Source organism: Myotis davidii, unplaced genomic scaffold (genome assembly GCF_000327345.1).
Source record: "Myotis davidii unplaced genomic scaffold, ASM32734v1 scaffold162, whole genome shotgun sequence".
NCBI lineage: Eukaryota > Metazoa > Chordata > Mammalia > Chiroptera > Vespertilionidae > Myotis > Myotis davidii.
The window spans coordinates 4,688,143-4,700,381 of NW_006300036.1; the positions used below are offsets into that span (position 1 = coordinate 4,688,143).

Here is a 12,239-nt window from a genome sequence, read left to right on the forward strand (position 1 = left end):
TGCCCCCCATGGCCCTGCTCTGTGTGTGACGGGGTAGAGCCATAACCTCCCCATCAGCCCTGCCCTGCATGTGACAGGGTGCAGCACCCCAAACCCCTGATCCACCCTGCTCTGTGTGTGACCGGGGGCGGTACACCAACTACCCTATTGGCCCTACTCTGTGAGTGACAGTGGGGAGCTCCTCAACCCCCTGATTGGCCCTACTCTGTGCGTGACAGGGGGGAGCTCCCCAACCCCCTGATGAGCCCTGCTCTGTGCGTGACAGGGGGTGGCGCTGCAATCTCCCCATTGAACCTGCCTTGAGTGTGATAGGGTGCGGTGCCCAAACCCCCCAATTGGCCCTGGCCTGATCCCTGCTGGCAAGTGGACAACCCCTGAGGGCTCCCAGCCTGCCAGAGGGATGTCTGACTGCCAGTTTAGGCCCATTCCCCTTGGAAGCGGGCCCAAGACAACAGGTGGGTCGTTATCGTGGGGTCCCAGACTGCGAGAGGGCACAGGCCGGGCTGAGGGACCCTCCGTACCCCACCCCCGAGTGCACAAATTTTTGTGCACCGGGCCTCTAGTAATCATTATAATCAAGGTAACAAACATATTCATCACTCTCAAAAGGAATTTCCTTTATAATCTCTCCACCTCCACCCCCAGGCCACCACTGATCTTTCTACCACTCTCTATCAGTTTGCATTTTCTATAATTTTATGTAACTCATACAATATATACTTATTTTTTGTCTGTTTTTTTTTTTAAATCAGCTTAATTATTTAGGGATTCATTCATATTACTGTGTGTTTAAATAGTTCATTCTTTTTTATTCCAAACTAGTAGTTCATTAAATAAATATACCATAGATGTTTACCCATTCACTTGTTGATGGGCTTTTGGATTGTTTTCAGCCTAAGACTATTACAAATAGATTTTCTGTGAACATTCATGCACAAGTCTTTGTTTGGACAAATGCTTTCAGTTGTCTTGATAAGTACCTAAGAGTGGAATAATTTGATTATATGACAGGTTTATGCTTAACTTTTTAAGAAACTGTCAAAGTGTTTTCCCAAGTGGTTGTACCATTTTACACCCCCACTATCAGTGTATGAGGGTTCCAGTTTTTCCACAGAATCGTTAGTCTTTTAAATCTAACCTTTCTAGAAGGTGTGTGGTGATATCTCATTTGCATCTACCTAATGATTAAAGGTGTTGAGCATCACGTTGTTAGATATATAAATGTTTAGGATTATTACATCCTCTTGATGTATTGGTAATATCCTTTATTCTGAAGTCTACTTTGTCTAATATTACTATAGCCATCTAGCTTTCTTCTGGTTAGTGTTAGCAAGGTATATCTTTCTTTTTATCCTTTGACTTCCTACCTGTTTGTGTCTTATATTTGACATACATTCTTATAGATCTTGCTTTTAAAAACTCCAATCTGGAAATCTCTGTCTTTGGGATATTTAGAACATTTAGATTTAATGTGCTTATTGATATGATTAGTTCTTTCCCCTTTTTATTGAATTTATTAGGGTGACACTGATTAACAAAATTATACAGGCTTCAGGTGCCCAATTCCACAACACATCATCTGTACACTGTATTGTACATTCACCATCCCAAGTCAATTCTCTGTCCATCACCATTTATCCCCACTCTACCCTCCGTCGCCTCCCTCCACCCCCTCCCCCAGCAATCACCACACTGTTCTCCATGTCCATGAGTTTTTTGCTCAACTCCCCCCTCAGGATCACCACCCCACCCCTGGTCTTTTGTTCTGTCTCTCAGGGATTAAAGAATGCCCTTTGTGCTCTAATGTCCAATTTTTGAAAAACTATAATTTCATATATTCGGCCTGTTTGGGTTGCTTTAGGTGAGACAGCTTAAGTGCAGTACTAGTTGCTCCATCTTGGCCACAGCAGAAGTTTCTCTAAAGTGTGTTTTTAAAAATTCACTATGAGATATGACTTTTTAAAAACAGATGTATCTAAACTTTAATGTCTTTATAACATGAGTGTCATTTCTGTTGAGCCTTCATTTCTTTCCCAGTATTAAACTCCTAGTGTTTGTCTTCCTGAGGACTGCCTAAATACAGTACCATTTCAGGTGGCAGAGGCCTTGCTTCCCCCTGAAAGCACATTATATTTCATTTTAGTGTCGGCACTTCTAACTTTATGGAACAGATGCAGAATGCCAACTGTGATCAGAAGCCTTATATAAAAATATTGCGATCCTCTACTGTTTAAAAGAATAATGTTTACACTGTTATGTCTCTCTCTCTCTATAAACTGTGTTTATGTAAAACATTAAAGTTTTGCAAAGTGCCGGGCTCTGAGGAGGTAGCTGTGAAAAAGACAAGTCCCTCCTCTCACGGGTTTGCGTTCTGGTTGGAGAGACACTAAAATACATTAAAGTGCATACCTGCCTCCAGTTAAGGACGTGCCTGTTTAAAACGAAGAGCCTTGAAGGGTGCCCCAAATGTCGTCAAACAGGAATATTCCTCATCAAATGACTCTCTCTTTCCAGACAAAGTCCTTTTAGGGGGGTTCTTAGAGAAAGGTATATTTAGCTAAATCAGTTCATGAAGGGAATGGACATGTTTTAGATTCTCAGCTGAGACTCTAGTTGGCCTTGCCCCCTTATACGTGTCTAGAAATCCACGTTACAGACAACTCCACAGGCCCTGGGCAGAATTAAATTTCACCTGGTAACGCCACGGAGCTTGCTAACAGAATGCCTCTCATCTCAAAAGGCAGTGACTATGGCCATGACCTGCTTCCTGTGTAGTCGACTCGCTTTCGGGACTTATTGGAGCTCTAACTATGGTATTTTGGGTCTCCTTCCGACACACCAACAGCTGCCCACCTACTCTGGCCTGGCTTGGATCTGTTGGCTAAAACACAGTCATATGCTTTTCCATCATCACGTTTTGCTTACTGACCCTATTGTGGTTCTTCCACTGTGAATCACAAGTCCCGGCTCTTCTCAAGGCCTCGCTGCCCCAGCAGCAGTGCCTGGTCCTCCGTTGCCACCTCGTGGCCATAGGCCACTCACGCTTTACCTGCCATTTTAGGTCCTAACAGTGCCCTTCTGAGCAGTAGTGGTTTTAAGAAGTCCGATATTTATTCCAATGAGGAAACCTTTGCTGTGACAGCTTCGGAACTCCTCTTTGGGGATTACCTTCAGAGCCTGTGTCGTATTCCTCTAAGTAATGTGGTGCAATGGTTAAGGGTGTGGCTTCTGGAGTCGGTGGTTTGGATTTAAATCCCAAAGCCACAATTTATTCTTTCACCAGGTCAAATTACTCTACCATCCTGTGCCTTTTTTTTTTTTCTTTTTTATCTAGTTTGAAAGGAAAGAGGAGAAAATAGGGGGGTGGCGAGTAAATGATAAAGGTAAGCACCACGCACGGTGCTATGGAGATAAAATGGGTTTAGACATGTGAAGCTCTCAGAACAGCAAGCAGGTCATGAACCCACAATAAACATTCACCACCGAGTCTGAGATCGTGGCCAAGTTACTCAACCTCTCTGAGCCTCCCTGACTCGTTCCCGAAGGAGGATTAATGTTTACCCGCCCTGAGTGGTGAGGATTGAATGAAATGGTTCATGGGCACACAGTTTCGTGCCTGGCATGTGGTAAGCCTTCGATAATCGTTAGCAGCTATTGATTTTACTCTCCTCGGTGATGGGAAATCCATGAGCCATAAGGATGGCGTTGAATTTATTTCAGTCATTTATTTCAGTCAAGTTTGAGTAAACAAAGTTGATGATAACCTTTTTCTTTGACCCCCTCCTCTTTGCCTCTACCACATTAAACACGACCGGCTAAGCCCCTTTCCTTGGCTTTTCTGATATTTCCTCAGTTTCTCTCCTCTCTCTTCTTTCCTGCTTCCTTTTACCCTGCTGCCCCGTCACTGAATGTTCCTCGAAATCTAACGTCAGCTGTGTGCTTTCTCATCGCACTCTCCTTTGGGGACGTGGTCTACACTCTGACCTCTGCTAAGAAGCCTCCCCCTCCTCTCCCTCCTTCTCCTGGGCTTGAACCCAACCTTTCCCTCAAAGTCATTCTGCCCAGAACAGATTTGCATCCCCCACAGACCCTTTCCTCAGGCCCCCCATGTCCACCCTGTCACTCAGGATGATTAAGTTGTCCTTCGCAATGCATCTCACACATGCCTCTTCCCTGGCATTACCAGTAGTGCCCCCTGCACCAGTCTCTTGTGTTCCCTTGTGAGATCCGAAGGCTCCAAATTTTCCATCTTCAACCCCCTCAGGAAACTATTTTGAGCACGTACTCCCAGTGAACACGTGCTTATTTACAAATGATATAGGTGCTCTACTCTACAAACAGAGACTCCCCCACCTCCATTTGTATGCCAGCTTTATTAGGTTTGGTCTCTAACCCCGTTACAGTCTGTTTTACTTTAAGCACGGCTTACATTCTTTATATATATATTTTTTTCAATTACAGTTTGCATTCAATATTATTTTGTATTGGTTTCAAGTGTACAGCATAACATAGTGGTTAGACAATCATACTTTACAAAGTGTTTTCTGTGACATTTCCTGAACCCAAGTGGCACCATAGTTATTCCAATAACATTGATTATATTCTCTATGCTGCACTTCACATCCCCATGACTATTTTGCAACTACCAGTCCGTACTTCTCAATCCCTTTATGTTGTTCACCCAGTGCTCTCAACCCCCTTCCCCTCTGGCAACCATCAGTCTGTTCCCTGTGTCTGTGAGTCCGTTTCTGTTTTGTTTGTTCCTTTATATTGTTTTTTAGATTCCACATATAAGTGTGATCCTACTAATGTACTTATGTATATTATTTAAAAAGAGAAAAACAGCCGAAACCGGTTTGGCTCAGTGGATAGAGCGTCGGCCTGTGGACTGAAAGGTCCCAGGTTCGATTCCAGTCAGGATGTGTTGTGGGCACATCCCCAGTGGGAGATGTGCAGGAGGCAGCTGATAGATGTTTCTCTCTCATCGATGTTTCTAACTCTCTCTCTCTCTCTCCCTTCCTTTCTGTAAAAAATCAATAAAATATTTTTTTTAAAAAAAGAGAAAAACAGACGTTGAAATGAGAGTGAAGAACCTGAAATAAATATTTTAATGACTTTAATTTTTAGCAAGAGCCAGTTTGCTCTTGCTAAATGTATTATGAGTGCCTTGAGGTAAGATCAATGTGTTTGAATGTGCCTAGCTATTTCTGAATGTTGACTGACACTTTGAAACACAGCTATTTAAAGATCTGGATCCACGATTGGCTTAACTTGGATACTTGTTTTTAATGTCTTAGCTAATGGAAAAAGGGGACCCTCAAAACATGTAGATCCCAAACAATGGAAGTGTTGGTTACCTAAGTCATGATAATTATTTTTTACTTTTGTCCATAATTATGCTAAAGATTTTTTGAAATGCAATATATAGTTTTAGTATAGCTGGTGTTTTCTTCTCCTATTTTAGTTTTCATTTATGTGTTTGTTGGTTGGTTTTTATGTTCGTTTTTTGTTTTCCCATGGGTGATATAACCCAAGAGTTATATTGAGGAGATGTGGGGAGGAGGGTTTTGTGAGCATATTTTCTCTACCACCTTTCCCTCAAATTTAAAAAATCACATTTCTTAAAAACTAATAAGTGACCTGGAAAAGTGCCCAAGATATATCTATAAGAGAATAGACAAGTAGGATACAGTACTTAATATACCCAATTTAAAATACACACATACACACACACACACAAAAGAAACCAGAAAAAAATACATGAGTATTTTAATAGTGGTTATTTCTGGTAGGTATGAAAATGGATACATTTTGTAATTTTCCTCATGCTTTTCTCTGTTTTCCAAAGCTTCACTAAGTAACATTTATTAATTTTAGATCATAAAAATGTATTTTTTTTAAAACAAAATGACATCAGATACTTTTAAAAAGAAAGAAGTTTCAGATGACATTTGAATTTCAGCCCCCAGATTAGCTCTGCTGTTACTGTTTGCATGTATAGTTGTAGCCATAATACAGTGCAGTCATTGATGTTCATAAATAATAAATCCAGGCTAATCAGAAAACAAACAATGTCATATATGCTGTGCTTATGACAAACAAGTAATACATTCTAGATAGATTTATTTTTTAGAAGTTAAAAGAATTTTCACACTTAAAAAACTAATCTTGGATTGTTTGAAAAACTTCCGTTTGATGCCAACTGAATAGAAATGACAGGAGTTTCTCATTAGAAAAGCTTATTGAGCACATCAAGGGTGATATAACCCAGAAAAGCTTATTGAGCACATCAAGGGTGATATAACCCAGGGGATATGTTGTGTCCAATTTTTACTATAAATAATTTTGCAATGGTGGAAATATATAGAAGTGGTTTATATATATTTATTTCAGAGAGGAAGGGAGAGATAGAAACATCAATGATGAGAGAGAATCATTGATCGGCTGCCTCCTGCACACCCCCAACTGGGGGTCAAGCCCGCAACCTGGGAATGTGCCCTTTACCAGAATCAAACCAGGACCCTTCCTTCAGTCTGCAGGCCGACGCTCTATCCACTGAGCCAAACTGGCTAGGCAAAATGGTTTTCAAATGTGCCATGAACCCTTTCAGAGCCCCTGCAAAGTAGGCAGGAGGGTCTCCCCATTACCACCCGGATAATGCTTCAGAGAGCAATGCAGCTTCCGCCAGTTTTACATACAGGGGTCTTACATAAGCTTTGTTTTTGAAAAAAGAAAAAAAAAACATTCCACTGCTAAGCTAGAGGTCTCAAAATGCTGGGATTTTCACTCATCCCACCTTGGGGGTTAGGGGGCAGATGTGTAAGGCAATAGACAGAACATATAAACTAAGTATATTTTTAAAGATCATTCATTCTAAATATGTGCTGCTTCTCTCCATACTCCTCTGAAAGAGAAAGTGTTAGTTCCGAACATAGTCGTAAAGACTGAAGAAATGAACCCGTACCAGAACCTGGAAAGTGGGTTGGCCAATCTCCTCAGGCCGATAGAGGACTTCTGCACAAAGTTCTTCGTGGGAACAGAGGTGAGTTGGAATTATCTGTTTTTAAAATGAATATTTCTAATTACATTGAAATATGTGGTGATAACCCCTATTGTTCATGTTTGCTTTATGAAAGCTTACAATAAGTTATACCTTTTATATTTTAAAATGCTTATTTGCACTTAAAATTGTTAACCTCCATTGTTAACCTCATAGATTCTCTCTCTCTCTCAAATCAATAACTGAAATTTTTAAAAAGAGAGATTAAAACATAACACCATTTGCTTAAACTCTTCAGTGATGACTCAGTGAAACATGAATAAAATCTGAACACCTCACCCTGCAGCCTCTAAGATTCTGTATGATTTGCCTCCTTCCTGTCCCTCCATCCCCATCTGCACCAATCTCCCATATGCTGGCTTTTCATTCATTCTTCTTGTACACTAGACTCCTGCCTACCTAGCCCTTGGTTTGGAATTAACTTCATTCATCATTCAATAGATATTATTGAGCATTTACTATATGCCCGGCACTGTTCTTGGCCCAGGAGAGAGAGCAGTGAATAAAATAGACAAAATCCCCTGCCCTCATGAGGTCGCTGACATTCCAGTGGAATGACCTTCTCCAACCCTTGGCAGGGCTAATCCTGCTCTGGGACCTGGGCTGGCTGGTGCAGGGCTGAAGTAGGAAGGAGTAGTGCCCTGGAGGCAGAGAGATCAGACTGGGGGGAACTTCAGGAGGGGCCAATCCAGAGACAGAGAGGGCTTGACCAAGGTGCCAAGAGTATCAACACGGAGGTTGAAGGAATGGAATTAACAGAACAAGGTAATGGGGCGGAGAAAGACGTGAAGGTTTCCAACTCTGTGGCCGCTGATGTAATGGGCACTCGACACAAATGTATTGACCTGATTCAAACTATTCTGCTTTGACTTGGTTTAATTTCAGTGCTGCATGTAGCAGCTATGAGACCCGGGAGATATCAGTAACTCTGATATCCCTCACCCGGGATTTGGTGAGGGCTGCCGTCACAAAAATAAAGCTCCTAGCATTTCTGGCAAACACTGGGTGCTCAGTGAATGGTAACTATGAGGGGGCGTGCCACAGGCCGTGGGCCAGACATGTACAGTCTGTCTGTGCCCTTAGACCAGCTGTGGGCAAACTACGGCCCGCGGGCCGGATCCGGCCCGTTTGAAATGAATAAAACTAAAAAAAAAAAGACCGTACCCCTTTATGTAATGATGTTTACTTTGAATTTACAGTAGTTCACACAAACACTCCATCCATGCTTTTGTCCCGGCCCTCCGGTCCAGTTTAAGAACCCATTGTGGCCCTCGAGTCAAAAAGTTTGCCCACCCCTGCTTTAGACTGTGACCGTGAATGGAGGGAGCACCTGTCCTCTGACTGCGTTTCCAGCACCAAACACAGGCCTCTTAAATGAATTAACACGGATGAATAAAGGGCAGATGAGTAAATGAGTGGGCCCTGGCCCCAGTCGGCTTATTCTTCACTTTGCATAAATCAAGTGTTTTCCCATCTCCCCTCCCTCGCCTACACATCCCATTCCATCTTCTCCTCTGAATCCTCTCACCTTCTATTTTTATTCAACCTTCTCTGTGTTTTTCTCTTATTAATATCTCCCGTGTTGGGGGAGGATTGAAATTAGGAAACTGCATTTGAGTAAGTCATTAAATTTCTCTGAGTCTCGGTTATTGCATCTATAAGACGAAATTTGGAGGGACTGAATTTTTTTTCCTCTAAACTGCTCCCACCTCTGCCACTCGCTGGTTCTGTCCTTCCCATCTGTGCAGCCGTTTCTGCCTCTTCTCTATGCCTTCCCCTCTCCCGAAAATGGTCATAGGTGGAACTGGAGTGTATATCACTTATTATGCCAATTGGGTGGAACTTTGTTTCCGGTGCTCAACTTTAAATGGTAATGAGTACCATGTTATGAATTCTTTTTTCCTCTTTCACTCTTATCCCGCAAATGTTTGCTCAGTACTGCTGTGCAGCATGCTGAGAATAAATCACTAAGTTGGACGCTGAGAATCTCCATCACTGAGGGCTTTTCCATCTCTCTCCCCGGAGCTTTCAGTCCATGGGGACAATTTCCTGTTGAAAACAAACGCTTTGGAAACCCAGCAGTTGAGATTTGTGTACATAGATGATCTCCATAATGGCCTGTATTCTCCACGTTACTGTGTGTGGATAAAAACTCATCAAACTCATTTTTTTGTTGTTGTTTGAGATAAACTCAAGTAATCATTTGAGCCTTTTCCCACCACTGTACCAAATTATCACTTGATTAAGTTCACCTGTTGCTCTGTGTTTGTTACAATCAGTCTTAGCACATGAATAAGGGAGGGGTTTGTCCCTTAAGTGACCATTGTACTCACCAGGAATCTGTGATATTTTTAGGAAGGTGAAGTGTTATACTCAGATTGGAAAATGGAAAGAGACCCTGAAACTGGCCGATTGATGAGTAAGTTCGGATGAGCGTTCCATCATTAATAGGTTGTGCTTTTTTGAACAAAGTACTGATAACCCCGGCTTTGCTAATGGGAGGGAGGGCCCCTGAGGGTCTGACTCTACATGTGTTACTCAGAGTGAGGGCCTCAGACCAGGCAGGGCCTCAACTGAGAGCGTGTTGGAAACACAGAACCCTGGGTCCTGCCCCTGAATCTGTGAATTTTAATAAAATTCGCCAGGTGATTTGTTTTCACACCAAAACTTGAGAGCACAATTTTTAAAAATAACCACACTGTTTCAATCATTCAACAACCTGGTAGTTCATCTATGTGAGGAATCTGAGTCAGTGTGAGGTTATAAGCTAAATGTCTGATGCTCTTGAAGCCCTTGGGAACATATGGGAGAAGTACCTGCAGGACCCTCTTTTGGGGTAGGGGATTTGGGGCAGCTGAGCAGAGAGAGGTATGAGGGTCACACCCAGGTGTGAGCAGGAATCAGTCAACATTCAGGCTCCTCAACAAGCAAAGCTCTTGTCAGAGCCTTGGGGTTGCCTACAATGACAACTACTTTACTTTAAAGCTTTGTGATCTTCGAGGCATAAGAATATATTTGAACCACAGTTCAACCCATGGAACAACGGTAAGCACAGGAAAAGGTAGCTCCTGGGACGGCTGGCACACCGCACAGCAGTGAGGTGGGGCAGCCGGGCTAGGTTTGCCCAAGGGAAGCTGGCCAACCCGTGAGTGTTTGGACAAATGGCCACATGAGTGACTGACAGGGTTGGAGGTCAGAGCCACAGCCCCCAGGGAACAGCAGCTGGGGCGCGATCTTCACTCCTTTCACTTCCATCGATTGAGTTGGCTTCCCAGACAAGCGGCTACCTCAGACCTAGGAAGGCCTGCTTTGTCAGCATCCCTGCTTTTCTAATATAGTGTCCCCTGACTGGAAACCCAAATGTGTGTTATTGATAGGAGTGGGGCATTGAGAGAGAATTTGTGACCCAAGCGCATACATTTATTCCTGATTCTGTGATTTGAAGTTGAATTAAAAATGATATATTGTATACAATGAATTACAATCAACTACTTTTATGCTTATTCATGTTTCTATTTATTCAATAATCTGTCCATGTTCACTGTGCACATACTGCATGCCAGGCACCGTGTAACATGGCAGCATCTCCACCACACCCGGGGGCACAAGCTTGATGCCATGACTTGGTAACACACACGTGGACACTGGTCCCTCCTGACCTCGGGGATTTTCTGGAGGCCTCACCTCCCGCTTCCTAAACTGCTTCTGAGGAGGCCCATGACAAGCAGGTTTCATTGTTTTTTAAATATATTGTTTTTCTAAGAGAGAAGGAAGGGGGAGGAAGGGAGAGAAAAAACATCCATCAGCTGCCTCTTGAACACCCCCTACTAGGGATCGAGCCCGAAACCCAGGCATGTGCCCTGACCCAGAAGCGACCGGCAACCTTCTGATGCCTGGGATGATGCCCAACCCACTGAGCCACATCACCCAGAGCTGGTTTAGTTAAAGTTTTTATGAACTTTATTCCATTTATAGAATAATCAGTGACAATAAATTTAAAAGCCAAGAGCTTTCTGTTAGATGGAGAAAGACCAGGGGACAGTGAGGAACAGGGACATCTCAAGGCCAAACCAAAGCAATAGAAAGGCAACCGCAGCAGAAGAGGCGCAGGGGGGACAGTTAGACCAAGAGACACGAGTGCCCTCCTAAGAGCTTTGGGCTTTGCCCTGGAGTCACTGCATAATGAGAAGATCACTCTGGCAGGAGAACAGGGGCTGGATTCACTTATGGGCAGACTTGCCATGGCCCTCCCTGGGGCTTGTGGGTGTGGGCAGCAGGAAGGGGAATACATCCAGCTCTGAGGACCGGCCTGGGGGAAAGGGAACCCAAGCAATGGCACAGTGAACACGCGGGAGTGGCAGAAAGCCCCAGGGCCTGGACAGAGGCCACAGGGAAGTCTTGATCTTTAAGCCCAAACCTGCTCCTCCACTGGTCTTCCCAGTTTCCAGAAATAGAAACTCCACGGAGCCATGCTTTACCAGAAACCTGGCTGTTATTCGCAGCACGTCATCTCTCTCACCCCTCCTACCCAAGCCATCGCCAAGCCCTGTCCGTTTCAGCTTGCAAATATGTCTTGATTATCTACTCTTCTCCATTGGACCTTCATCTAAGTCAGCATCCACTCTCACTAGAACTACCACCTAACCCCCTCTGGCGTTCCCTCTTTGCTTTTACCTGCTGCCAACCTGCTCTCCCCACAACAGACAATCTTCTGGAAATTTCACTCAGATTGTCTTCTAGGCCTGAAGCACTCATTAAAACATGTTACACTGAGAATATAACCTGAACACCTTTCCTGCAAGGCCCTGCATGGTCTGTAAACTCCTGGTCCCCGTTTGTTTTATATGTCTCACACTGGGATTGCCAGACTCAATCTTGCTGCCCTCTACAAATTTAAAAAGAGCCTGACTGGTGTGGCCAAGTGGTTGAGCAATCAGGAGGTCACAGTTCAATTCTAGGTCAGGACACATGCCCGGGTTGCAGGCTCCATCCCCAGTAGGGGGTGTGGAGGAGATTAGCTGCCATTCATTCTCATCATATCTCTCTCTCTCTCTCTCTCTCTCTCTCTCTCTCTCTATCTCTCCCCCTCTCCCTTCCTCTCTGAAATCAATAAAAATGTTTATTTTATTTAAAAAATAAAAGTTAATGTTCTTGAATACTGTCTGAAAATGAATGACTA

General features: G+C 43.5%; 1 protein-coding gene across 1 annotated transcript in view; it reads left to right on the forward strand.

Annotated features, from left to right (window-relative positions):
- WDR63 (WD repeat domain 63) overlaps window positions 1-12,239 on the forward strand; it is a 79,070-nt gene that overhangs the window by 51,103 nt on the left and 15,728 nt on the right. Inside the window, exons 16-17 of the mRNA XM_015572113.1 lie at window positions 6,912-7,042; window positions 9,416-9,479. Coding sequence (XP_015427599.1) covers window positions 6,912-7,042; window positions 9,416-9,479 — 195 coding nt within the window. The remainder of the gene's footprint in view (window positions 1-6,911; window positions 7,043-9,415; window positions 9,480-12,239) is intronic.